The 27,982-nt window shown below is 45.5% G+C and overlaps 1 protein-coding gene across 1 annotated transcript in view; it reads right to left on the minus strand.

The window, feature by feature from the left end:
* Positions 1 to 952: 952 nt before the first annotated feature.
* The window catches only part of LOC120047779 (spondin-1-like), a 151,167-nt gene continuing 124,137 nt past the window's right edge, over positions 953 to 27,982 (minus strand). The window contains exons 7-16 of the mRNA XM_038993333.1: positions 19,009 to 19,073; positions 11,370 to 11,571; positions 9,325 to 9,465; positions 8,221 to 8,296; positions 7,202 to 7,384; positions 5,371 to 5,541; positions 4,742 to 4,909; positions 4,275 to 4,439; positions 2,974 to 3,267; positions 953 to 2,133 (exon numbers count right to left, since the gene is read on the minus strand). Of these exons, the coding sequence (XP_038849261.1) occupies positions 1,970 to 2,133; positions 2,974 to 3,267; positions 4,275 to 4,439; positions 4,742 to 4,909; positions 5,371 to 5,541; positions 7,202 to 7,384; positions 8,221 to 8,296; positions 9,325 to 9,465; positions 11,370 to 11,571; positions 19,009 to 19,073 (1,629 nt within the window). The 3' untranslated portion in view covers positions 953 to 1,969. The remainder of the gene's footprint in view (positions 2,134 to 2,973; positions 3,268 to 4,274; positions 4,440 to 4,741; positions 4,910 to 5,370; positions 5,542 to 7,201; positions 7,385 to 8,220; positions 8,297 to 9,324; positions 9,466 to 11,369; positions 11,572 to 19,008; positions 19,074 to 27,982) is intronic.

Below are 27,982 nucleotides of genomic sequence, written 5' to 3' on the forward strand. Positions count from 1 at the left end.
AATTGGATGCAGTCTATCACAGTGCCATCCGTTTTGTCACCAAAGCCCCATATACTACCCACCACTGCGACCTGTACGCTCTCATTGGCTGGCCCTTGCTTCATACTCGTCGCCAAACCCACTGGCTCCAGGTCATCTACAAGTCTTTGCTAGGTAAAGCCCAGCCTTATCTCAGCTCACTGGTCACCATAGCAGCACCCACCAGGAAGCACACGCCAAACACAAGCCAATTCCTCATTTGGCCGCCTTTCCTTCCAGTTCTCTGCTGCCAATGACTGGAACGTACTGCAAAAATCACTGAAGCTGGAGACTCATATCTCCCTCACTAGCTTTAAGCACTAGCTGTCAGAGCAGCTCACAGATCACTGCACCTGTACATAGCTCACTTGTAAATAGCCCATCCAACTACCTCATCCCCATACTGTATTAATTTATTTCTCTTGCTCCTTTGCACCCCAGTATCTCTACTTGCACATTCATCTTCTGCACATCTATCACTCCAATGTTTTATTAGTTATATTGTAATTACTTCGCCAGCATGGCCTATTTATTGCCTTACCTCTCTTATCTTACCTCATTTGCACACACTGTATATAGACTTTTTCTACTGTATTATTGACTATGTTTGTTTATTCCATGTGTAACTCTGTGTTGTTATATGTGTCGAACTGCTTTGCTTTATCTTGGCCAGGTCGCAGTTGTAAATGAGAACTTGTTCTCAACTAACCTACCTGGTTAAATAAAGGCGAAATTAAAAAATTAAAAAATTAAAAGGAACTCACTTCTAATCAGTTTATAGTCTCCATCTAGTGGCCAAGAGTATGAAGTGCACTGGTTTATGTATGGTATGTAAACCCTGGCATGAATATGGACCTCAACGTAATATAATACATTTACCTCAATATAAATGGTATTCAAAGAAAAATAAACATCCGTATGACAATTTCTAACATTTACTTTTATTGTAAAGGTGATATATTCCAAAATATTAATATGTTAGAGGAGCAGAGAAAAAAGAGAAGTAAAGACAGGTAAAAAACATCTACACAAGACTTTGGTAAGACTCTTGGGTGATATTCTTATCAAAAAATCCACAGCAAAAAAAAAAAAAAGATCTTATAATAACAATGCACAAAATCATAGAGATTTCTCTTGCAGTGTGTCTACATGAACAGCAGTACAGCTGAGTAAAAAGTCATACAGGAGATTTCTTGATCCTAGAAACATGTTTTTTTTCTGAAGGATTATAAAATGCTGGAATGGCTGGGTAACTGTGCTTTAAGTTCTGGGATAATATACACTACCAAAGAGGATACTACAGGATATAGCCTAACAGTACTATCTCCTATTACATCAATTGGTGTTTTCAACATTATCATTATTCAAGAATATTATACCACAACAAGTTTACAGTAATCTTGCAGAAGAATCCTATATGTAACAGAGCTAGTTAATTTACGAACAGAGGAAAATCAGTCAGGTTCATCAGAGGCTAGGCATTATTTTGGGAAGCCTAGATTCTCTCTCGAAATGGCTGTTTGTTTTAGACTCGAGAAGAGACCAAGGGAATTCCTTCCTTCTTGTAAAATAACACATGACCTTTGACCTTGAAGGATGGGTCATTTCAGAATTTGCTAAACTCTTTCCAAACTCTGACTAGAGGTGTATACAGAACCAGTGTACCTTCCCCAATCTAGAATCTTCAGACTCAGCCCTGGATTAAACCAAGAGAGATTAAGGTCCGTGCCAGTCCTAAACAGAGTGCATTGGATCATTGAGTGACACTATGCCACCTCACGCTCCGTCTCATAACCAAGTTGCCCATAGGCACAGATCTAGGATCAGCTTACAATCCCCAAACCTAACCTGAACTGTCAGAGGGGAAAACAACTGAGCTCACACCAGTGTTTATGGGCAACCTCCACCCACTCCGTACCCATCCCATCCCGTCCCGCCCAACTTGGTCCATCTAGCAGGGGTGCACGTTACACGCTCGGATCTCCTTCCTGTCCTTGCAGCTGGGGAGCTGGGCGCTCTTAAGCCTCCTCTTGGCTGTCATGAGCCGCTCCTGAATCCCCCCGCCACACAGCTTGGTACAGTCCGTCCAGCTGGACCATGGCCTCATCTTACAGCCTGACCAGAGAGAAAGAGAAAGAGAGAAGGCATGGAGAAAGACATTTTATACATTTTCATGGAAATTTGTTCCTTGTTAAAGAATAGCAATGATCATATTGAAGATAATGACTATCAAAACTGACTGTGATTTAGTGAGTACATTTACATGCACACTAATAATGCAATATTAAACTGATCATGGCAGTAGGTAGATTTTATAATAGTCATCTAAACACATTACTCTGCTTATCTTAATCGGGGGAAGGTCAAAAGAAGTACGCATACGCCGATTAAAACATCTGGTTTTCTGAGCAATTGTTTTTTTTGTTAATTATTAGGACCTTAATCGGCTACCAGCGGGGTATTTGATCTGTGAATGTGATAGCACCAGCTGAGTGAGCCTCCCTCTTTAGAGCGAGTAAAGTGTGTTCGGAACAACTGAATGTACGTGTCTTAGAAGTAGTTTTCACAAACAAACTTTATATGTCCCAACTCAGAATCAAATATGCTTCCCACAAATAACATGTTCGCTGTGGTAAATCTTTTATTTTGATTGGAGATTTTCTACATTTATCAGAGTGCCATCAGGTAGCCTGATTTCAGATGTGTCCATGTAAACAGAATTAATAGGGACATTCTTCATGCAAAGCATGTAAACGTTTTAATCAAACTATTAAATTAATCTGACTATCCACAATAATCACATTATTATGTGCATGTATCCACACTCTATGATTTAGCTTGCTATGATTTGTGAGGACAGTGATGATGATTACATCGTTGATGATTATGCAAATTATAATGACTATAACACTGCTGCTGACAATGGTTAAGGTGGTGATAATGAGTCCCACCAACCTGGGTGTTCAGCGGTCGACGTGGTCTCCTCCCCCTGTCGACCCCCCTGTTTGCTCCTCCTCTTCTCCCTCGCCTCCTTGCGTCGTTTCTTCTCGTCGCTGTTGACCTGTCCCTGGCCACCGCCGCGGTTACACTTCCTGATCTTACACTTCTTCCTCTGTACTGTCTCGGGACACGAGTCCCCTCCGAACTGAGGCTCCAGCTTTACCATGCGTGTCCTGATCATGTGACCTTTACCACAGGATTTGTTACACTCAGACCACTCCGTCCACTCTGACACCATACAGTCTGTCGCTGTAGAGAGAGGGAGAGAGAGGGATAGAGAGAGAGAGAGAGAGAGAGAGAGAGATGGAGAGGAGTGAGAGAGAGCGATGGCGAGGAGAGAGAGAGGGGGGGATAGAAAGCGAGAGACAGGGACAAAAGAGTGGGGGGATGAAAGATAATGAAGAGGGGGACAGGGTGGAGTAAGAAAGGTGAAGAGTTAATATGGGAAGAAAGCTTGAAGATACACGTCATGACTTTGCATTAGTGTTCCTTGTTCTAAACATAACACAATATGAATCCCCTGGAAACAAATTCTCTGACTTATGTCCAGAACGAGAACATTCTTACGAACTGCAAGGATGATTAGGGCTGGCCAGAATAATACAGCCAGCTTTATCCCCTCACTAAGACTGAAGGAAGACCAGTTAACAAGCTTTTTCTCCCCAATACAATGACATGTCTGCCAAAGTTAAAGCTGGTTATTTCTGCCTTTTAATCCCATTCTTCACAATACAGCCCTTAAATTAGCTCCCTCGTTTTCTAGGGAACAGAAGAAAGGAGAGGAGAAAGAGAGTATTTTCCTATGGTAATGTGTCTGCCAGTCTCGTACCTGACTAGAATATATATATGACCTATTAAGTCAGGCTTAAATGTGAGAGCACATGGGCACTTCTGGGTTCCAATGTTCCCTCTCATATAAACCTGCTAATACCCTACCAGGGTATTCTCATGATAACACTCTCTGGGAGAGTTTGGGCTGGAGATGAGACTATGGGCACCCTTAACGCAGATGTCAAACAGATGTGTACACACTAACAAGCCAAGTGTGTTATAAGTGTGTTTGTGGCGTGTGTGTGCATGTGGATATGATAGAGAGTGTATTATAAGCAGACGGATGCTCAGTTGCACAATGAAGATACTAATCAGCATCATTATGAATTACACATGTGCAGTACTGTTTCAGTTGGTGTGTCCACACATGAAGAAAGTAGATTCACTCCAATGTGTGTGTGTGTGCGTGTGTGTGTGTTCCTTACGACACTCTGGCAGCATACACTTCTCCACCTGCTCCAGGTCCTCTGTACACTCTCCCAGCTCCACAGGAGACTTGAGCACGCGCTGCCTCGTCCGCATGCCCTTCCCACACGTCACACTGCAGTCACTCCAGTCAGACCACGGAGACAGCATACAGGGGATGGTGTCTGTGCACACAGGACACACACAAAATCAGTGTCTATCTGATTTCATCTGGTTGGCATTTGTTGTGGTGTGTGAGTGTTAGTGTGTGTGTACGTGTGTACAAGTGTTCATGTGTGTGTGCAGATGAGCGTGTGTGTGCATGTGTGTGTTTGTTTGTATAAGCCTGCATATGCTTAGCTGTGTGTGTGTGTGTGTGTGTGTGTGTGTGTGTGTGTGTGTGTGTGTGTGTGTGTGTGTGTGTGTGTGTGTGTGTGTGTGTGTGTGCAGGAGTGTTTGTGCGGGAGTGTGTGTATGTGTTACTCACGACACTCTGGCATCATGCACTTCTCCACCTCCAGCACCTCAGCCCCACAGATGGAGCCGTCTGGTGGAGGCATCTTCACCATGCGTTCCCTCCTCTTCATGCCCAGCCCACAGGTGGCACTGCAGGAGTCCCACTCACCCCACTCTGTCACCAGACAACTGTTGGGGGCTGAAGAGAGGGGGGATCAGATGGGAAAAGGTGGAGAGGGGGAAGGGAGGAGGAGGAGGGAATGAGAAAGGGAGAGGGAAGAGGAGGGGGGTGGGGGAGAGGAAGAGAGGGGGAGTGGGTGTGTTCAATGGGAGAGACAGAACTTAATCCACATATGCATTACTTTGTCCTGTAATCACGCATAATTATACATCATCCTAATAGTTTGAACAGTACATTTGAATAATTTAGCAGATGCTCTTCCACTGAGAATTGATGCACACAATGAGCCTCATTTATCTACAGCCTATAAATACATAGATTTGTTTGTATGAAAAGTGCATACACAGATTAATCAAAAGTTTCCTATACCTTGGGAAAATGTTTTTTTACCTGATTAAAAAAGAAACTTTGGTAAATGCAGCAATGTTTGTGATAAATGACTTTGTGAACCATTGATTTCAGGGGTTAAAGCTACTCACTGCATTCCTCGTTCACAATACACTTCTCGTTCTCCTCAGTAGGCAAGGTACACACAGAGCCATCGTCAGGGAACTGCTTGACGTAGCGTTCCCGGGACCGCAGGCCCATCCCACATGACATGCTGCACGGAGACCAGGTGATCCACTCTGACATTGTGCAGGTGGACCCTTCTGAGAAGTCAGGGGCAAAGTGCAGAAGGTCACAGTCAGTTATGGCATTTTAGTTGCATTCAGGATTTTAATGTCCTTACAGTGTTAGTAGCTACATCACACTTTATATAATCAACCAGTCTACATCATAGGACCTCCTGTTAGTCTCATTTATCATAATAAGACAATAGGAGACTATGAGCATCTATGTCAGCTAATGGCCATTAGAAGAGCTTGTACCAGTATGCCTGTACCCACAGTGTTAGCCAAGAGTTTGTACCAGTACGCCTGTACCCACAGTGTTAGCCAAGAGTTTGTACCAGTACGCCTGCACAAACACACACACAGACTGATTCATACACACACATGGGCTCTTACACACACTGATGCATACACACACGCACGCACGCACGCACGCACGCACGCACGCACGCACGCACGCACGCACGCACGCACGCACGCACGCACACACACACACACACACACACACACACACACACACACACACACACACACACACACACACCAGCTAAACCTCTGTTTTATTAATCAATTATGAATCTTGAATCAATAGAGTTCTTTAACAGACCATTACATGAGAAGGGAGCCAGATCTCCATGGTAATACATGGGATGTTGTTTAAGGAGAATGTATGAAGAGGACAAGAGATTATTACATCAATCAACATAAACACATAGTAATAATGAACCAATAGGTGGAACTGAAGATAGACCACTTCCAGAGATTCAAGGTCGACTCTTGATATTGTTTGTCCATGAGAAGATGCCTTCTCGCTGAATTTAAATTAATTGTGGGTCTGATATTTTTCATTATGTCAGATTGGGCATACTTCCACTTGCGCACACACACACACACACACACACACACACACACACACACACACACACACACACACACACACACACACACACACACACACACACACACACACACACACACACACACACACACACACACACACACACATACAGACACACACCTATTTTATTATTCATTAGTCTTTCACTGCAAGCAGCAAAGACGTGACGCCGCTGTGTGTATTCTCATAACTTGTTATGTGTCTTTTAATAAAGCCTTAGTATCCACTGTGGCCTTCCGGCAGCTTTAGCCCATTACACATTTTATAGGCCTGTCTCATAAACACAGTGTCCCTCTCACCTCTATGCTGCTACAACTTTATTGGCTGAGCTACAAACGAGCTGGGGGCTTTATCGATGACCCAACACTAGTAAAGACCTGCAGTAAACCAGATTTTATCTTTCCCTGTTTTCTTTGCAATAACCTATGAAATGCTAACAAAGATGACGTCCACACTAATAAAGCTCCTAGAGGGACTTGGTGGTCGGATGTTGAAGTTTGTTTTTAGATGGGTGTTTATACACCAAGACAGCAACAAGAAATACACATTTCCAGATTGTATCCTAGATTGTATTGTAGTATATCTGTTCATGTCAATATATATTTGTGTAACGGAGGTGGTTCGGTGAACCACGTTCACGTGTTGAGTAACATTGCCTGAGACGAAGACTTGCATTAGCTCCCTGAGCTAATATATCGGCTTTAGCTCAGGAGGCTAACACAGTCTTGTAAATCTCAGGTTAACCTTTGTTCGAAACCCCACCATGTCTCATGAGCTGCCTAGTACATCCAACATACTGACCCTCGTCGCTGCAGCCTGGCCCCATGCAGGGCTCAAAGTCCTGGGTGTGAGGACAGGGTACACTGAGGTCCAGCTGGGCCTTCAGCATCCTCTGTCTCATCCTCTTGCCCTTGTCACAGGTGGCTGAGCTGCAGGCTGACCACGGAGACCAGTTGGAGTAGATACACGTCTCTGGAGTGTCGTCTGAAGGAAGGGAAAGTGGGAACGAGAGAGACAGCAAGAGAGAGAGAGGGAGGGAGGGGGGAGAAAAGGTGACAGAGGAGGGGAGGGTTTAGAGGAAGAGAGAGAGGTGGAGAGAGAGAGAGAGAAAGAGAGAGAGAGAGAGAGACATTCATCAAATGAAGGGCATAAACACAAACGTTCAAAGTAATAACTAGTTATGTGTTTCCTCAGGTGTGTTGAGTGCCTAAGCCCCTCCTCACTAAGTGATGTGCTATTGAAACATTCATCTGACTCAAATCAAATCAAACATGTATGTCCCTGGGACATGTTAAGGAGCGACAATTCACTTGGAAGAATCTCAACCGCAGCCTTATTGATTTATTGAAAATGCCACTACTGATCAAATCTGCTTACGATTCCATCTGTGTAGCTTTCCCATGAGAGAGAGAGAGAGAGAGAAAGAGAGAGAAAGAAAGAAAAGGCAACATGGAGGACGATTATGCTGAGCTGGGTTGACTAATTCGATTGTTTCTCAAGCTCTGGCTCTAATCTCCCACGCCTGGAGATGGGAAGAGAGAGAGAGAGAGAGAGAGAGAGAGAGAGAGAGAGAGAGAGAGAGAGAGAGAGAGAGAGAGAGAGAGAGAGAGAGAGAGAGAGAGAGAGAGAGAGAGAGAGAGAGAGAGAGAGAGAGAGAGAGAGAGAGAGAGAGAGAGAGAGAGAGAGAGAGAGAGAGAGAGAGAGAGAGAGATGCCTTTCTCCTCTCTCTTGCTTATCGCTCCTCTGTTACAACCTTTGTTGGCAGAGTTGGGGAGATACAGGGACACAGAGGGGAGAGAGAGATAAAGAGAGACACAGACCTTCCTCTTTCTCCTCCTGGGCGATATCAGCCACAATGTCGTCCACGTTATCAGGCACGATGTTGCACTGCTCTCCCTGCGGACAGAGAAACACAGGCCTGCGTTGTGGAATACATACCACTCTGTTGTGATAAGATCCTCCGTTTGCCTCTGGCGGCTATCAGACAGAGAAGGGGGTAAACAGGGAGGTCAGCTGATGCATCCTCTCACCTTTGCTGGAGCTCACAGATACACACACGTTGTCGCTATCTAGCTAGCGTATTTAGTTATCGGTCTTTCTGGCGAACGGGGAGGTGATATGGGGACATGCTGATAATGACATTCAGCTGTCATAACAACAGAGGTCCACTTAGGGCAAGTGACAAACGATCAGAGTGATAGGGTGTGTGTGTGGGGCTGGGGGCGTTGCTGTGTGTGTGCAATTGTGCGTGCACGTGTGTGTTTGTACCTACATGCATCAGTGTGTGAGGATCAATAGATTGACAAAGGCTATAATAGAGTAGATGGAGAGATTCCAGGTGAGTCTGCCAGGCTGGATGCTGTGTAAATGCTATAGTCCACTGACATTTATATCACTGTTCAACACCTGTTCTCTTCAAACTGCACCTATACAACTAACATCTATATCTACAGCTGTATTGACCCACAACGTCTTCAGTTAGACACTGGAACAATGCAGAGGGAGTTAAAATAAAGTTACTTTCTTCTGACTGAAAAATATGTATCTTCCTCTCAGTGTCTGAAGCTTTAAAGTTGACATTTCTAGTTCAATACACCAATATGTTCCATTGTTCTGTTTGTTTACCTTCTCATTTCGAATCGTATACCGAAACAGCGTTATGAACACAGGCACATAATCAAATGTTTGTAACCGCTTCGAGATCTTAGAGCCAACCTCAAACATGCCTTGATGCGCATGAAATCAGGTTGTGTTGGTGACAGCTGGAGGGAAAGAACAAGAGGAGTGAGTAGAGCGTGAGACAGAAAGAGGATGGAAATAGGAAGTGAAGTGAGCAAAGAAAGAGGATCGAGGCAACAAAAGTGGGAGAGATTTAGCAGCCAAAGGAACGGAAAGAGTGGAGAGAGATGAATGGATGGACAGACCTTTCGGGCGATGCGCTCCACTACTACCCTGGCCACGGGGGTGATGGCGCCCCCCTCAGGGTCGTAGAAGGGGCTCTGAGGGTGGTCCAGGCTAGTCAGGGGGCGGATCTTCTCCTGAGGGACTGTGGGCTTGTTGGGAGACTGGAGGTCAGAACACACACACACACAAATGAAGAGTCAACATAGATACATGACTGTGCTTTTCATGTCAATATGTGTTCCATTGTAGTATTGAGGAACAGGGTCATGATATCAGTGATAAAATATGTATTTGCAGATAACCTTGAAAGGTTGCAATAGGTCTCTTCATGTGCACTATGGAGGTATACAACACATCTATAATATAGTCTCGTCCCAGCACAAATAACATACAACCTCCTAAGACTGGCAAACCTAGATTATACAAGTCACATAGCCACATCCACTAAAACAACATGAATCCATAGATCTTGGTCAGGGACACTGTGAGTTATGGGGTTATGTGGTGAAACTGTTGTCATTAGTCTGCAGCAAACATCTGCTAGCAGGGGTCTAACACAACAAACACAGACACAGGGCTTCTGAAGGCACACCACTGGAAAACAAGCCATCCACTAGTCTGAACATAAAGGGTTGACATGTAACTTCGTAAAGTGCTGTTGTGTTATGGTGATCAAAATCTTTCACACCTTTGAACTTCTGATATGTTATCTGTCAGGCATAACCCTCCATTACAATGTACAGAATGTGGTTGCTACATCACTACATACATCCTACTGTTTCACACCAGTGTAGAGCAGAGTCACACAGTGAGAGAGAACACCACAGGAGGTTACCAGGAGCTGTTTTAACAACTCCAAACGTCAGCTTCAGGCTTCCTGAAACAACAGAGACCACTAAAATATATAGACACCGTTCAATAACAAAACACTCTACAACCTCATTTCATAACTCTTGACCGGCTCTTGCACAACTTGTTCTTTCTTCCACCAAAATACACTGTAAATATGTCTGAGGCTCCAGACATTTGATATGAGTAAGATCATTGGTGGGGCGAGCCAAATCAAACAGGGGAGTAAGAGTTCAACAGGTTCGTCTGTGAACTCCCAGGGATCAGCCAAAGCTCTGTCTGTGAGCTCACACAGCACAGCACAGCACAGTCATAGACTCTCCTCAACCAGTCTGCCCATGCGGAAAAATAATACATTGACATATATACAGAGTGTACAAAACATTAGGAACACCTGCTCTTCCATGACAGACTTACCAGGTAAATCTAAGTGAAAGCTATAATACCTTATTGATGTCACTTGTTAAATCCGCTTCAATCAGTGTAGATGAAGGGGAGGAACAGGTTAAAGAAGGATTTTTAAGCCTTGAGACAATTGAGACATGGATTGTGTGTGTGTGTGCCATTCAGAAGGAGAATGGGCAAGACTAAATATTTAAGTGCCTTTGAACGGGGTATGGTAGTAGGTGCCAGGCGCTTGTAGAGTCCATGCCCCGATGAATTGATGCGGTTCTGAGGGCAAAAGTGGTTGCAACTCAATATTAGAAAGGTGTTCATAACGTTTTATACACTCAGTGTATTGCAATATTATTTTTGACAATATCTTAATATTATTTTTGTGCTATTCGGCTGTACATGCACCAAAATTCCAGTATTTCTCCGTCATAGCTTGTTCTCCATCTTCTTTTTAAATACTGAACTAATTTGTTTTCAGCACTTTTATTTCCATGACTGATCAAAAGTTGTTTTCTCATGGCTCTCTCTTGTCCTTCTGCAGCAGACGTATGTTTGGAACATCGCATTGCAGTATCGAAAAGTAATACATATAGATTCATGAGAATAGCAATAGATATCATATCGGCACCTAAGTATCATGATAATATGGTATCGTGAGGTCCCTGGCAACTCCCAGCCCTATAAGAAGTGTGATTTTATACAGTAGGTGGTGTGAGTGATGTCTGGGGCTTGCGCTCCAGGGTTATGGTTAGAATCACTGTGGTAGAGATAGTGTGAATATTAGAGCGTGTAGTTGTGACATTTTGAGGAGGTCATTGACCTCATAGGTGACCCCATTGTCGGTGCCTGCATCCCAGGGGATCATATCCTGGACAACCCTCTGGGCCCAACCACACTCCTTGGTGCAGAGGTCCTCTGCAGACAGCCCCACGTTCCAGTCAGGGCTGGGCCCCAGCATGGTGAGGAAGGACATCAGGTGACGGGTACGGTCCACTGAGAACTCAGCCGACGGGGCAGCACGACTGGAGGACAGAGAGAAGGGACTATTTTGAAGAAAGTCACAATTGCAATAATTGTGATATGTGATGTTTTACCTACCTTTAGTTGATCAATGCACAGATTGCAAGTCACTCTGGATAAAGGTGCCTGTTAAATGACTAAATATGAAAAGTAGAAGAGAGAAGACAGTATAGAGCGAGAGAAAGCGAGAGGAAGAGAGAGAGAACAGAAATACTGACTGAAGTCCCTAAAAAGCATGAAAAAGAGAAAGAGGGATAGCAAGGAATGGGAGATGAAGAACGAGGAAAGGATGAGAGCAGGGGTACTTAAGTCGACAGAGATGTAGAGAAGTTTCTTTGCTGCCTCAGGCATGCCCTACGCATCCAGCTCACCCCCTACAACAGTTCAACACAGAGCTGCCAGCCAGAGGTAAAGAGTAATATCCACCACTAAATACTTTACTGGTGGCAGAGAGCCATGTATATATATGTGTGTGTGTGTGTGTGTGTGTGTGTGTGTGTGTGTGTGTGTGTGTGTGTGTGTGTGTGTGTGTGTGTGTGTGTGTGTGTGTGTGTGTGCAACAGATAATATTGTGATGAGCGATCACACACACACCCAAAGAAAAGTGTTGCACATGGCAGCACAAATGTCTGTTCAGAAATACTTTTTCCTAGTACCAAACCACAGCATTTCTAATGAACGTTTATCAGGGGTTGATAGATACCTCCCAACCTCCTACACCCTATCCCTCCTGCCACCCTGTCAATTACAAGTCGGCTTTGTGTTGGGTCCAATGTGGCTGTCAGAGATAAACCTAAGGCCTCCGAGACTGGCTGAGCTGAGCAAAGGGACGCGGTGACACGCGGTGAGGGGGAAGAGGGGACGGCTGGCAGCCTGCTGTGTGTTCCCAGAGGATTAGAGCTCTTACACATCCTTAGAGGTGATTATTACTGTGTATGGGAGGACAAGTCAGGACTGGATAGGACAGGGCTGGACAGAACTGGACAGGACAGGGCTGAGGTGTGTGTGGTGATAGAAAATCTGATGGATTTACCGGCAGATGAAGAACAGAACAGTGACAGGAGAATAGCAGGATAATTGTTTCAGGTGATAATTGAGCTTCCGTACAGTCTTAGAAGGTGCTATATAGAACCATACAATATATCATAACGCCTTTCATTGAAGGCCTAGTTATACCCTAACACAGTGGTGTCAGAAAACTCCTGGTTTACAGGCCACATCAGGCTTGCAAGTCACATTATGTTGGCTTGCAAAGTGATGTGCAATTTAGTTAGGATATCCAACAAGTGGAATTTTTTATCACCAGCAATCTGCATTGAGAATGACTGCCATGGCAGGGAAGATTGAAAACTGATACTACCTCAATGATCTAAACTGGAACAACCATCTCTGTAATGGGTGCAATAAGTCAAATTATTAACAAATTGGTTTAGTTTACAAAAATGAATGTTATTTATCTTTGTGTAGCATAACATGTATCAACCAATCAATGTCCATGCAAAAACACATTAAAACAAACAATTCTGAAAACCACCATGCAATAGAGCATGCTGGGAAATATGATATACTCTATGGTTCTATATAGAACCCTTCTTGGCTTCCAAAAAATCCTTCTTGGCTTCCAAAGAATCAAAAAAACCTTCCTTCCAAAAATGTTTTTTTTTAGGATGTTAAAGGTTCTAGGTAGAACCCTTTGGCTTACAAATAACCCCTTTCTTCCTAAAAGTGTTCTTCAGATCAAAACAGTTCTTGGTAGAACCCTATCCCTCTGCAAAGAACCATTTTGGAACACTTTTTTTGAGGAGTGTAGAGAGTGAGACATTGATGCAGCTACTCTAGCTATAATACTATAATCAAGGATTCCCAGAATACACTTTCAACTGTTTATCCTTTAATCTGTTCAAGTATAAATACAGTGAACATAACTGTCCATCACCTATTGGGACAGTTGGATAGATATCATGTAATGGGTATACAGTATATCTGATTAGACTTTCTCTCTACTTCCCTTTTTTCCCCGAATCTGACACTGTCCCTCCCTCCCTCCCTCCCTCCGTCCCACCACCCACATCCCCAGCAAACACGCTGTCTCTGAGTGACAAAGACAAACCCTTTAGCTCATTAAGGGCTGTGTTTTCATTGACAACCCCTTATTTCTCTGTTTGTCTGTCTGTCTGTCTGTCTGTCTGTCTGTCTGTCTGTCTGTCTGTCTGTCTGTCTGTCTGTCTGTCTGTCTGTCTGTCTGTCTGTCTGTCTGTCTGTCTGCCTGTCTGTCTGTCTGTCTGTCTCTCTGTCTCTCTGTCTGTCTCTCTGTCTCTCTGTCTGTCTGTCTGTCAGCACAGTGCTAATCAGCTGGAAGCCTCAGAGCTGGGCTTGTCCTGCTGTCTTTAGAAAGGGTCTGATGAGACGTATAGGGTGCTTTAAAATGACGAGGGACTCACTACTGGACATCATGGAGGTAACTGTAGCTGTCACAGGCACAGCCGTTCCTGTTCTGAGAGAGATATAGGTGTGTGAGTGGGAGGGGGTCAGATAGAGCAGAACAAAGAGAGGAAGATGGAGAGAAAGAGAGGGGTGTAGGCTGTCTTCTGTGGGGACCGTCTGAGTACATAAGACTCTGAAGAGTGTGTGCGCATGCTTGCCTTCATGTCCGAACGTGTGTTTGAGAGAGGGAGGGCTCTGTACTGTGACAGTGACAGAGAACACCGCCCAGCGACGAAGATTCCCACAGCAGATTGCTCTGTCTGTGTCACTAGCACATTGTGTGACACATTGTTGTTGTGTGTGTGTCAAATCAAATGTTATTTGTCACATACACCGTTGGCAGCAGGTATAAAAGGTGCAGTGAAATACTTGCGTGCTCGCCCCTCAACATGGCATTACAATATCAAACAATATTAATCAGAGGTCAATGAAAACTAACAAGTCATTAGAGGAATGTAGTATGCATACTAATAAGACTGATATCTACACAATATGATATACAGTATTCATGTGCTATGTCAAGTATGACTATGTTACAAATATAAAGTGGATAGTGTCTTGGTCGCACAGTTGAATAATATATTTTGAACAGCTGTGTTAACTGTGTGTGTGTGTGCGCGCATGTGAGTGTGCATGTGTGTGTGTGTTTGTGTGTAAGGGTTTATGTCTGGAGAGTCAATGCAGATGAGGTGCAGATATTCTCTGAGGTGAAAATAGTCTCTAAGGTGCAGGTGTGTGAGTGTCTGTGCCTGTGTGTGTGTCTCTTCACAGTCCTCGCTGTTACATATGGTGTATTTTTATCTGTTTTTTAAATCTTATTCTGCTGCTTGCATCAGTTACCTAATGTGGAATAGAGTTTCATGTAGTCATGGCTTTATGTAGTACTGAGCGCCTCCCATAGTCTGTTCTGGACATAGGGATTGTGAAGAGACCTCTGGTGGCATGTCTTGTGAGGTATGCATGTGTGTCTGAGCTGTGTGCTAGTAGTTTAAACAGACAGCTCGGTACATTCAGCTTGTCAACACTTCTTACAAATACAAGCAGTGATGAAGTCAATCCCTCCTCCACTTTGAGCCATAAGAGATTTACATACATATTATTAATGTTAGCTCTCCATGTACATTTAAGAGCCAGCCGTGCTGCCCTATTCTGAGCCAATTGTAATTTTCCAAGATCCCTCTTTGTGGCACCTGACCATACGAGTGTGTGTGTGTGCATGTGTGTGTGTGCTTGGATGCGTGCATGCGTGTCGACAGGTGCCAGGTGTATGCGTGAGATAGAGATATTCCCAGAGAAACATTGAAGCGGATTATGTCAGGTTATCTAGAAGTGCAGGTAGACCAGTGGGACTGAGAGGGAAACCAGATGAAACCAGACATCCTCTCAAACGTGGTTTACCTACCAAGGACAGACAGACAGACACAGACCTTAAACTCAAAGTGGAAAGCAGCTGCATCGACCCTGAGTCTCCAGTTCACTGTGTAAAATGTTTCAATCCAGCCGGGGAGGGCAAAAGCAAACATGTCATTTAAAAGGACATTGTGAAAACGACAGGCAGGGAGAATGATGTGTTTACACGTCAATAAGACACGGCCTGAGGGAAGGAGGAGGAACGTGAACACAACACAAAGGAAATTGATTCCTTCCAAGTCCAGCCCGGCTAATCCCCTGGCGTGTATGCAAATGAGGCAGGGGGTAATTTCCGCGCCGCAGCGTTTTTAATTAGGCGAGCTTCCCTCAACGTTAGGTCCAGCAAGCCTCGTAAATCCGTCTCCGTGATGACCATAATGCTGACCTTGGTGTGGCGGCTTGGAGCGGTTGGTTGGTTGGAGACGGCTCTGGTGGAATTCTATTCCTCCCTCTCTTACTTTCTCTCCCTCCCTCTCTCTCTCTGACCACATCTCCTTCTCTGTTGCTCTCTCTCTGTGTCCATCTTTCCCTATTTTGGCTATTTTCTCTCTATCTCTCTCTCCCTCTCTCTCTCTTCCTCTCCCTTTAACATGTTATGAGTCTCAGGAGACAGACTGCTGTAGCTCTGCTGTGTGTAATAATGGCTGTCATATCTGCACCCCTCCGCTCACCCACCTCCCTCGCTCCCTCTCCACCCTCCTCTGATTCTCTCTCCCTTTCCTTTGCTCCAGCAACCACATTTCTCTCAAGATGACCACTTTAGTTCGAAATCAGTACAAGTGATCACTGTGGATCAAAGGCACCAGAAATGAAGATGGATAGAGAGACCGACAGGTAAAGAAAAACGTGGTTACATAAACACAGTGTATTCATTAATGTTCTAGTCCCATGATGATAGTTCTTCCAAACCCCTCCTAACCCAACACTGATCCCAGATATCCCTGAACCTGAAGCTCCATCTCTAACGATCTGCCTTGGATCCTTCAGACATAATAAAGAGCTGGTTTTCTAACCACTGATAATGAATCAACGTCTATTTCTCTCTCTCTCTTGCTCTCTCTCTCTGTTTATTTTTTCTCCCTCTTTCTCTTCTTGAAAGGCAGGGTAGGATGGTTTGTTAATTGGCAGGCAGCTGTGTAGTATAGATCAGCCTGATGTCTTGATACACAGGAGCCTGCAGGAGGCCATTAACCTTGATGGAGAAAAACCCCTCCAGGAGATCTATCAATCATCATCAAAGCACAAACCCTCTTAACCCACACACATACATACACATGTACACACAAGTGCAGTAACATAAGCCCCCTTCGCTAATTCACACACACACACACACACACACACACACACACACACACACACACACACACACACACACACACACACACACACACACACACACACACACACACACACACACACACTTTATGAATCACATGTACAAACACGTACAAACATTTATAAACACGTTCAAAAACATGTACGAACATGTACAAAGAAAAATCACATAAATCCCAACAGACTCATTTTAAAGAATAAAAAGTAACATCCTTCAATTACAGGAGCAATTAACCATTTATGCACCCTACTTTCAAGGAAGAAAACCTCATGTACAAACAGAATGTGCACATTTCCACATCACACTACAATCAAGAACCTCCACCTCCCCCTCTCCTCTTCCCCTCCTCTCATCCTCCCTTTCCTACCACACATCCCCTAAACCAGTTGATTTGATTTCCTCTGCATTTACACAGCCACTTTATGATACAATTAATTTGCTGGCATATAAACAAGATAGCGAGCTAATTACCCTCTGTGTATTTGATTGGCTCTGTCCCTAGCTGTGGCTGCCTTTGGAAGCTCTCTTTGGAGTCTCACACTCAGATCCTCTGTGAGAGTGTTTCTTACATTGAGGATGCTTTTCTCTCTGCGCTACCTGGGCTAACTAGCTCCTTGTTTCTCTCCTAAATAAGAGATGAAATGAAGGTTTATGCATGCAGGAGTAAAGGAAGCCTAGGCACACTGATCAGCTTGGTGCAGGTGGAGATGAGCTAGCAGATTCAGGCCATGTGCTTTTAAGTGGCTCCACGGCACCTCATTTGTGTGCTTGGGAGGCAAGGCATGATTCAAAGTGAGTAGATGAGCGATGAAGAAGACCTTGCAGTGTGGTATAACTCATGCATTTGTGAAAAGAGAGAAAACATGGAAGGAGCGAGAAGAAGAAGGGTGAGGGTGGCATATAGAAAGGAGGGAGAAGAAGAAGGGTGAGGGTGGCATATAGAAAGGAGAGAGATGAAGAAGGGTGAGGGTGGCATATAGAAAGGAGAGAGAAGAAGAAGGCGAGGGTGGCATATAGAAAGGAGAGAGAAGAAAAAGGGTGAGGGTGGCATATAGAAAGGAGAGAGAAGAAAAAGGGTGAGGGTGGCATATAGAAAGGAGAGAGAAGACGAAGGTGAGGGTGGCATATAGAAAGGAGAGAGAAGAAAAAGGGTGAGGGTGGCATATAGAAAGGAGAGAGAAGAAAAAGGGTGAGGGTGGCATATAGAAAGGAGAGAGAAGAAAAAGGGTGAGGGTGGCATATAGAAAGGAGAGAGAAGAAAAAGGGTGAGGGTGGCATATAGAAAGAAGAGAGAAGAAGAAAGGTGGCATATAGAAAGGAGAGAGAAGAAGAAAGGTGGCATATAGAAAGGAGAGAAATGAAGAAGGGTGAGGGTGGCATATAGAAAGGAGAGAGAAGAAAAGGGGTGAGGGTGGCATATAGAAAGAAGAGAGAAGAAGAAAGGTGGCATATAGAAAGGAGAGAGAAGAAAAGGGGTGAGGGTGGCATATAGAAAGAAGAGAGAAGAAGAAAGGTGGCATATAGAAAGGAGAGAGAAGAAAAAGGGTGAGGGTGGCATATAGAAAGGAGGGAGAAGAAGAATGGTGGCATATAGAAAGGAGAGAGAAGAAAAAGGGTGAAGGTGGCATATAGAAAGGAGGGAGAAGAAGAATGGTGGCATATAGAAAGGAGAGAGAAGAATAAGGTGAGGGTGGCATATAGAAAGGAGGGAGAATAAGAAAGGTGAGGGTGGCATATAGAAAGGAGAGAGAAGAAGAAGGGTGAGGGTGGCATATAGAACGGAGAGAGAAGAAGAAGGGTGAGGGTGGCATATAGAAAGGAGAGAGAAGAAAAAGGGTGAAGGTGGCATATAGAAAGGACAGAGAAGAAGAAGGGTGAGTGTGGCATATAGAAAGGAGAGAGAAGAAAAAGGGTGAGGGTGGCATATATAAAGGAGAGAGAAGAAGAAAGGTGGCATATAGAAAGGAGAGAGATGAAGAAGGGTGAGGGTGTAATATAGAAAGGAGGAAGAAGAAGAATGGTGGCATATAGAAAGGAGAGAGAAGAAGAAGGGTGAGGGTGGCATATAGAAAGGAGAGAGAGGAAGGAAAAAGGACATAGCTGCAGAATGGGTCAATCCCTCAGGAGAAAGTGTGAGTGAGTTAGTCAGAGAGAAAGAGTGAGAGAAACAGAGAGAGATGATAGAGGAGGTTACTGTTGGACTACTCACACATTCAAGGGTTGCCAGGCAGGCCACTGCGCCTTCATTTTGATGACTGTCAGGACGTCATCACCCTGAGAGAGAGAGAGAGAGAGAGAGAGAGAGAGAGAGAGAGAGAGAGAGAGAGAGAGAGAGAGAGAGAGAGAGAGAGAGAGAGAGAGAGAGAGAGAGAGAGAGAGAGAGAGAGAGAGAGAGAGAGAGAGAGAGAGAGAGAGAGAGAGAGAGAGAGAGAGAGAGAGAGAGAGAGAGAGAGAGAGAGAGAGAGAGAGAGAGAGAGATTTGCTCAACAAATTCACTTGTCATCTGACAGATAGAGGCTCAGCCATATTCAGAACATTACACTTCCAGATGAGGGGAGAGAACGGATGAAGGTCAGTTTATTTCCACCTCTTCCAATTTTCTCTCTGAGACAAAGGAGTGATGAATACAGCTTGTGTCACTTCAGATGGAGCGCCGGCATCACCACTTCATAAAACCTGCATAAATATTTAATCAGTAGCTCTGGACACCGCAGGGCTCTCAGAGCCCTCCCAGATCAGATAAAACACTCAAAGCACAGAGCAGGATTTAACCCCAGACTGAACTCAGACCTGAGAGAGACACAGCTCCCTCGACATCCAGTCACAACAAAGAAGAAACCTTGAGAGTTATGAGAAAACGTTTCATCGACATCAGTTTTGCCTTTCTACTAGATTGGTTTTTAAATAATAGTTCTCCTGTCCATCACATAGAAATGTGGTGTGGACATGAAACTATTATATCAAATCGGTTTAATGTTCAACAGTAAACATTTCTCTGGGATAACAGCATTATACATATTAAACGCTCTGGCCCATTCCATGTGGAAACCATATTTCTTAAGAACAAAGCACAATAGGATCACTGCGACTGCAAAAGACACAATTAAAAGTGTTTGAGCACCACAATGGCTCATTTGCGCCCAGACTTTTTCATTACGGCTGCGATTTATGACATCGCATTGTGGCGGTAATGGCTCTTTGGCTGTGAATAGGTGGCTAGCAGCTGACTAGAACATTCTGTTTGTATTGTTATAGCTGAGAGAGACTGTGTGATGTACAGTAGACTGAAGAGTACATTATGCCATATGTGAAATGAACCAAACCCTGGTTCTGGGCTTTTTTGATTTCTTTACAAAATGGTACAGATAAAGCACATTAGAAAACATGGATATATTGGTTCATATGTAAAACAGCAATTATAAGGCTATCATTTGGCCGAGACTGTAAATGGTGACATAGATGGAAACAATTTGTTCCCGATGAACAATGAACATCGAACACAAGTCCTCAGAAGAAAAGAAAACTGCAGCTCAGCACATCTTGTCAGACATCTGCCACCGGGCATGTTTGCACCTGTGGCTTCTATAAAGATCAAAGTTAAGTATCCAATGCCAGATCATCGCTTTACAAGCCACCAATTAATGTTTCCAATAGAGGATTCTGTTCCAGTACCATCCAGTCACATTCCTGTATGTTGGGTAATCATTTTTTAATTATTTCCTGTAAGATAGTTACCCATAGTAAAAGGCTGTGAGCCCCACCCAGAGCCCCACCCAGAGCTGACGTCCTTTCTTTGTCCTCGAGAACTGCATCGCAGGCAGGCTTTTGTTCCAGCCCAGCTCTAACACACTTGATTTAACTAACTGGTCTTCATCGAAGACCACAATTTGTAGATTATTTGAATCAGCTGTGTTAGTGCTGGGTGGGGAAAAACCCTGCACACACTGACAGCAGTTTAAAACCCCTGTTCTGACCTCTAGATCTGCACTGCCAGTACACGTAAGCAGTCATAAGGCTTATTCAAACTGCAAATGACCTCTGAACCTTTTTCCACACCTCTCTTCACACATTTACTTGTAATACCAATGGGATCACAGCTAGCTTGTGGTAACACCGTCTCACTTCAGTAGTCAGCAAAAGCCACACACCCTTTGAGACCTTGCCTGATTTCCCCAGCAGCTCTTGAGGATAACCTGTTCCCCTCCGGCTAAGTGATGAGGCGCTCTGTAATCAGCCAGGAAGCCTGACTGGAACCTAATCGGGGGGTTTGTGTAGCACCTCTGAACTCCACTGCTTCTGTCTCCTGAATGCGGTGGGAAAGCCAGTGCAGGATCCAGCTAGCTCTGGTTGAGACAGCAAAGACCATATGGTCGTTTCCAAATGCCATGAGGGAACGGGCTACTATCACTGAATACATAAACTACATGCACTGGACACAGAATACACAGAATATGTAACAGAATGTGGGCATACTTATCAACTAGATGTACATCTTACAGTATGGCAGAACGTGTATCACAAATTGTACTGTATGTATTGGGTGATTCATCACAAAACTAGACGAAAACAGGACCATGATTTTGGGGATTTTGACTAAATGTTGTCCATAGAAGGGTCCTTTGGAGGAAGGATTGCTGACATACATTTGTCGTTTGTATCTTAAAGCATAACTGAGAAAAAAATTATTGAAGTTGGGACATTTGTGACATTTTGGCCTTACCCATAAGGCACCATAATGTTTCATCTGTAAGTTCTAAAATAAAAGATTTGTGTCATATGAAGCTTTACCGCTTGCTCTGTAATGAGTAGTCGTTTAATTGCAATAACAATTTTCTTACATTGATATATGAATATTGAAAAATATAAACATGAATAAAGGAGGCCTAGGTAAGGCCAACAATTCACACATATACAAATAATATATATTTTTTAATTATGCTTTAAGATACAAATGTCAAATATATGTCAACAATTCTTCCCCCAAAGGACCTTTCTATGGATACAATTTCATGAGAATGAAAAAGATCATGGTCTTGTTTTGTTCTAGTTTGGTTAGGAATCCCCCTATTGTGGACCACCTCAGTGTCAAACAACAGGTTAGTCTGTACCAGAAAGCACAAAACAAACTGATAAACTAAGGCTGCTCATTTGAGCATATACCCCATCAAGACTCCTCTTCAGTTCCAGCTGTGTCTATTGTTGTGAGTCTATGCCTCTCCGACACATCAGAAAAAATAAGATTTGATTCATCTTTGTTTCAGACAAGTGCTTTGTTGCCAAAGAAACATAATGGCCCAGTGTTGTTCAGAATAGCTCTGTCGGCTTGATGATTGTGTTTTAGATTTGGACTTGAAAGGAAACATCAGGGAAATAGATGAATTAAACTCTCCACTCATGGGGAAGAGAGAGAGAGAGAGAGAGAGAGAGAGAGAGAGAGAGAGAGAGAGAGAGAGAGAGAGAGCAAAAGAGAGAGAGATTGAGAGAGACAGACAGAGAGAGCAAAAGAGAGTACAGAGAGAAGTCCCTAAAAAGCAGATGAAAGAGAAAAAGAGAGAGGGAGAATGAGCCAGCCACTGTAGTGGGATGTGTGCTGATGAGGAATACATCTGAGTACTAAGAGGTCTGTGTGAACCATCGCTATGTCTAATGACACCACTGCTCTACTCCAGACTCCAATACTCGACTCCAGCCCCCATAGAGCTTCATTATAGCATTACTCCTAAGGCAGAGAGGGTGGTTCCAACATGATCTGTTCTCTCCTCTCACTGACCCAGAAGGAACACACTGACAGATCTCTGGATGTGGATGGCAGTGTATGTGTGGTGTGTGTGTGGTCTGCTTCAAAAGGCACTTCAGGGAACAAAGAGATAGAAGGGGGACAGATTTTTGAAGCGCACTCAATCCACTTCAGAACATCCTGCCCGCTGCATTCTATGTCGTGTCAGCCAGCCCCAGTCCCCAGTCACTTTAAAATCCATTTCATTTCATTGAACCAACCACAGGTAGTGCTCTGGCTTGAATCGTTAAAGTAGCCTATTCCTCCGCCACTTTCAGGACGCCGTCAAAAGAGTACGCCGCAACAGGCTTCTCAACACAAAGCAGCAAGGAAGAAAATAATGTGCTTTTAGAGCAAATTACTTTTTTTTCTCCTTTTTTAGTTTTTACCAAAAGGAAATGCCTTCAAAATGTGTTTGAATGCTATAAGCAATTTAGCCGCCCCATCACTTGGGATCATGGTCCCTTTTTTCGGGGAAATTATTTTCAAACTTAACTTGAAAAGCCTAAATGGAGATTCTTTCACTCGTATCTCTCCTCCCTCTCTTTCATTCTCCCTCTCCCTCCCTCCCTCTCTTTCATTCTCCCTCTCTCACTCTCCCCTCTTCTGCGCTCTTTTTCTCTCCCACTCTCTCTCTCAATTCATCTCTGTGATGATACTCTCAAATCTCATACAATAGATAATGAACATAATCCTAGAGTAGCACCTGGGAATGTCTCTGATTGGAAACCACTGTGCTAATGATTGTAACATCCACTCAGCGTGTTGTGAATGCTAACACAACATCAGCTAGCCAACTGCAGGGAGGATATGTATTGAGGATGATCAACAGATAATAGTGTAATGATGTTATTGTTATAATGACTGGTACAATAGTCAATAAACGTATGAGTTCATACTGAGTGAGTGGATTACTGACAATCTAGAATAGTACCGGAGACTGTCGATTGTGGCAGTGCTCTTTTCTAATACATGTAAATAGACTATCTGGGAAAGCTGCATTGGCATTGTAAAATAAAGTGTTTTTGTCTCCAGCTTAGATTTGTCTCTGTTCCTCTCATTGTCAGACTGAGAGGGAACAGCCTGACAAACCAAATTAAATGTATTTATAAAGCCCTTCTTACATCAGCTGATATATCAAAGTGCTGTACAGAAACCCAGCCTAAAATCCCAAACAGCAAGCAATGCAGGTGTAGAAGCACGGTGGCTAGGAAAAACTCCCTAGAAAGGCCAGAACCTAGGAAGAAACCTAGAGAGGAACCAGGCTATGAGGGGTTGCCAGTCCTCTTCTAGCTGTGCCGGGTGGAGATTATAACAGAACATGGCCAAGATGTTCAAATGTTCATAGATGACCAACAGGGTCAAATAATAATAATAATCACAGTGGTTGTCGAGGGTGCAAATAATCTCATTTAATTTCAGCACAAAATAACAAGATCTCTTTTTAAAATCCCTCCATCTCTTTTTAGGACAGATTCCAAATGAATATGATGCATGAGCTCAGGTTGCTGCTTGTAGAATTTCATTTAATGAAGTTGACAAAGGTTGTAAATGTAATCACACTGAACAAGGTGATGTTAGAGATATATAAACTCAGCAAAAAAAGAAACATCCTCTCACTGTCAACTGCGTTTATTTTCAGCAAACTTAACATGTGTACATATTTGTATCACCATAACAAGATTCAAAAACTGAAACATAAACTGAACAAGTTCCACAGACATGTGTCACGCCCTGGCCTTAGTATTCTTTGTTTTCTTTATGTTTTTTAGTTAGGTCAGGGTGTGACATGGGGAATGTATGTGTTTTGTAGTGTCTAGGGGTGTTGTATGTGTATGGGGCAGAGTAGAGTGCAGTTGTCTAGTTATGTCTATGGCTGCCTAGATTGGTTCTCAATCAGAGACAGCTGTCATTCATTGTCTCTGATTGGGAGCCATATTTAAGGCAGCCATAGGCAGTAGGCTTTTGTGGGTAGTTGTCTATGTCTATGTTCTATGTTGCATGTGTGCACTTAGTTCTGTTTAGCTTCACGATCGTTTGTTTTGTTCATTTTGTAAGTGGTTGTTTTTTCCTTCATTAAAGAAGATGTATTTTTCACGCGCTGCGCCTTGGTCCTCTCTCTCTCAAGAAGACGATCGTGACAGAACTACCCACCAACCATGGATCAAGCAGCGTGAGAGGAACCAACAACAGCGGAAAAGAAACCAGGACTCGAGGACATGGGAGGAAATATTGGACGGAAAGGGACCCTGGGCTCAACCAGGAGAATATCGCCGCCCCAAAGCTGAGCTGGAGGCAGCGAAAGCAGAGAGGCGGCATTTCGAGGAGCTAGCTCAGAAGCAGGAGAAGGATCTGGGCTACACTACGTGGGAGGAGATCGACAGGTGGGCGATCAACCCAGGGCGAGTGCCGGAGCCCGCCTGGGATTCTCTGGCGCAGTGCGAGGAGGGATACCGGCGAATGGAGGCAGCACGACGACGCGGTAGGAAGCCTGTGAGTAAACCCCAAAAATTTCTTGGGGGGGGGGGCTAAGAGGGAGAGTGGCGAAGTCAGGTAGGAGACCTGCGCCCACTCCCTGTACTTACCGTGGAGAGCGAGAGTACGGGCAGACACCGTGTTACGCAGTAGAGCGCATGGTGTCTCCTGTACGCGTGCATAGCCCGGTTCGGTACATTCCAGCTCCACGTATCGGCCGGGCTAGATTGAGCGTTGAGCCGGATGTCATGAAGCCGGCCCAACGCATCTGGCCACCAGTGCGTCTCCTCGGGCCGGCTTACATGGCACCAGCCTTACGCATGGTGTCCCCGGTTCGCCTACATAGCCCGGTGCGGGTTATTCCACCTCCCCGCACTGGTCGGGCGACGGGGAGCATACAACCAGGTAAGGTTGGGCAGGCTCAGTGCTCAAGGGAGCCAGTACGCCTGCTCGGTCCGGTATTTCCGGCGCCACCTCCCCGCTCCAGGCCAGTACCACCAGTGCCTACACCACGCACCAGGCTTCCAGTGCGTCTCCAGAGCCCTGTTCCTCCTCCACGCACTAGCCCTATGGTGCGTGTCTCCAGCCCAGTACCACCAGTGCCTACACCACGCACCAAGCCTCCTGTGCGTATCCAGAGCCCTGTACGCACTGTTCCTTCTCCCCGTACTCGCCCTGATGTGCGTGCCCTCAGCCCGGTAACACCAGTGCCGGTACCACGCACCAGGCCTATAGTACGCCTTGAGAGTCCAGTGTGCCCTGTTGTTGTTCCCCGCAGTAGCCTGAAGGTGCGTGTCCTTAGCCCGGTACCTCCAGTTCCGGCACCACGCACCAGGCCTAAAGTGCATCTCAGCCGGCCAGAGTCTGCCGTCTGCCCAGCGGCGCCTGAACTGCCCGTCTGCCCAACGGCGCCTGAACTGCCCGTCTGCCCAACGGCGCCTGAACTGCCCGTCTGCCCAACGCCGTCTGAACTGTCCGTCTGTCAAGCGCCGCATGAACTGCCCGTCTGTACTGAACCTTCAAAGCCACCCGTCTGCCATGAGCCTGCAAAGCCGCCCGTCTGCCATGAGCCTTCAGAGCCGTCCGCCAGACAGGAGCCGCTAGAGCCTTCCGCCAGACAGGAGCCGCTAGAGCCTTCCGCCAGACAGGAGCAGCCAGAGCCTTCCGCCAGACAGGATCAGCCAGAGCCTTCCGCCAGACAGGATCAGCCAGAGCCTTCCGCCAGACAGGATCAGCCAGAGCCTTCCGCCAGACAGGATCAGCCAGAGCCGTCAGCGAGCCATGACCAGCTAGAGCCGTCAGCGAGCCATGACCAGCCAGAGCCGTCAGCGAGCCATGACCAGCCAGAGCCGTCAGCGAGCCATGACCAGCCAGAGCCGTCAGCGAGCCATGACCAGCCAGAGCCGTCAGCGAGCCATGACCAGCCAGAGCCGTCAGCGAGCCATGACCAGCCAGAGCCGTCAGCGAGCCATGACCAGCCAGAGCCGTCATCCAGCCATGACCAGCCAGAGCCGTCATCCAGCCATGACCAGCCAGAGCCGTCATCCAGCCATGAGCCGTCATCCAGCCAGGATCCGCCAGAGCCAGCCAGCCAGGATCGGCCAGAGCCAGCCAGCCAGGATCCGCCAGAGCCAGCCAGCCAGGATCCGCCAGAGCCAGCCAGCCAGGATCCGCCAGAGCCAGCCAGCCAGGATCCGCCAGAGCCAGCCAGGATCCGCCAGAGCCAGCCAGGATCCGCCAGCCAGCCAGGATCCGCCAGCCAGCCAGGATCCGCCAGCCAGCCAGCCAGGATCCGCCAGCCAGTCCGGTGCTGCCCCTCAGTCCGGAGCTGCCCCTCATTCCGGTGTTGCCCTTCATTCCGGTGCTGCCCCTTAGTCCGGTGGGATTAATTTGGAGGGTGGCCATTTGGAGGAGGCTACCAAAGCGGGTATTGACAATGGTGGAGTGGGGGCCACGTCCCGCACCCGAGCCGCCGCCATGATGGGGCCCACCCCGGACCCTCCCCTTTCTATTTCAGGTTGTGCGGTCGGAGTCCGCACCTTTGGGGGGGGGGGGGGGGGGGTACTGTCACGCCCTGGCCTTAGTATTCTTTGTTTTCTTTATGTTTTTTAGTTAGGTCAGGGTGTGACATGGGGAATGTATGTGTTTTGTAGTGTCTAGGGGTGTTGTATGTGTATGGGGCAGAGTAGAGTGCAGTTGTCTAGTTATGTCTATGGCTGCCTAGATTGGTTCTCAATCAGAGACAGCTGTCATTCATTGTCTCTGATTGGGAGCCATATTTAAGGCAGCCATAGGCAGTAGGCTTTTGTGGGTAGTTGTCTATGTCTATGTTCTATGTTGCATGTGTGCACTTAGTTCTGTTTAGCTTCACGATCATTTGTTTTGTTCATTTTGTAAGTGGTTGTTTTTTCCTTCATTAAAGAAGATGTATTTTTCACGCGCTGCGCCTTGGTCCTCTCTCTCTCAAGAAGACGATCGTGACAACATGTGACTAAAATAAATGGAATAGTGTGTCCCTGAAACAAGGGGGGGTCAAAATCAAAAGTAACAGTCAGTATCTAGTGTGGCCACCAGCTACATTAAGTACTGCAGTGCATCTCCTCCTCATGGACTGGACAAGATGTGATGTTCTTGCTGTGAGATGTTACCCCACTCTTCCACCAAGGCACCTGGAAGTTCCCGGATATTTCTGGAATGGCCCTAGCCCTCACCCTCCGATCCAACAGGTCCCAGACGTGCTCAAAGGGATTGAGATCCGGGCTCTTCGCTGGACATGGCAGAACACTGTCATTCCTGTCTTGCAGGAAATCACGCACAGAACGAGCAGTATGGCTGGGGGCATTGTCATGCTGGAGGGTCATGTCAGGATGAGCCTGCAGGAAGGGTACCACATGAGGGATGAGGATGTCTTCCCTGTAACACACAGCGTTGA

Source organism: Salvelinus namaycush, chromosome 1, assembly GCF_016432855.1.
Source record: "Salvelinus namaycush isolate Seneca chromosome 1, SaNama_1.0, whole genome shotgun sequence".
NCBI lineage: Eukaryota > Metazoa > Chordata > Actinopteri > Salmoniformes > Salmonidae > Salvelinus > Salvelinus namaycush.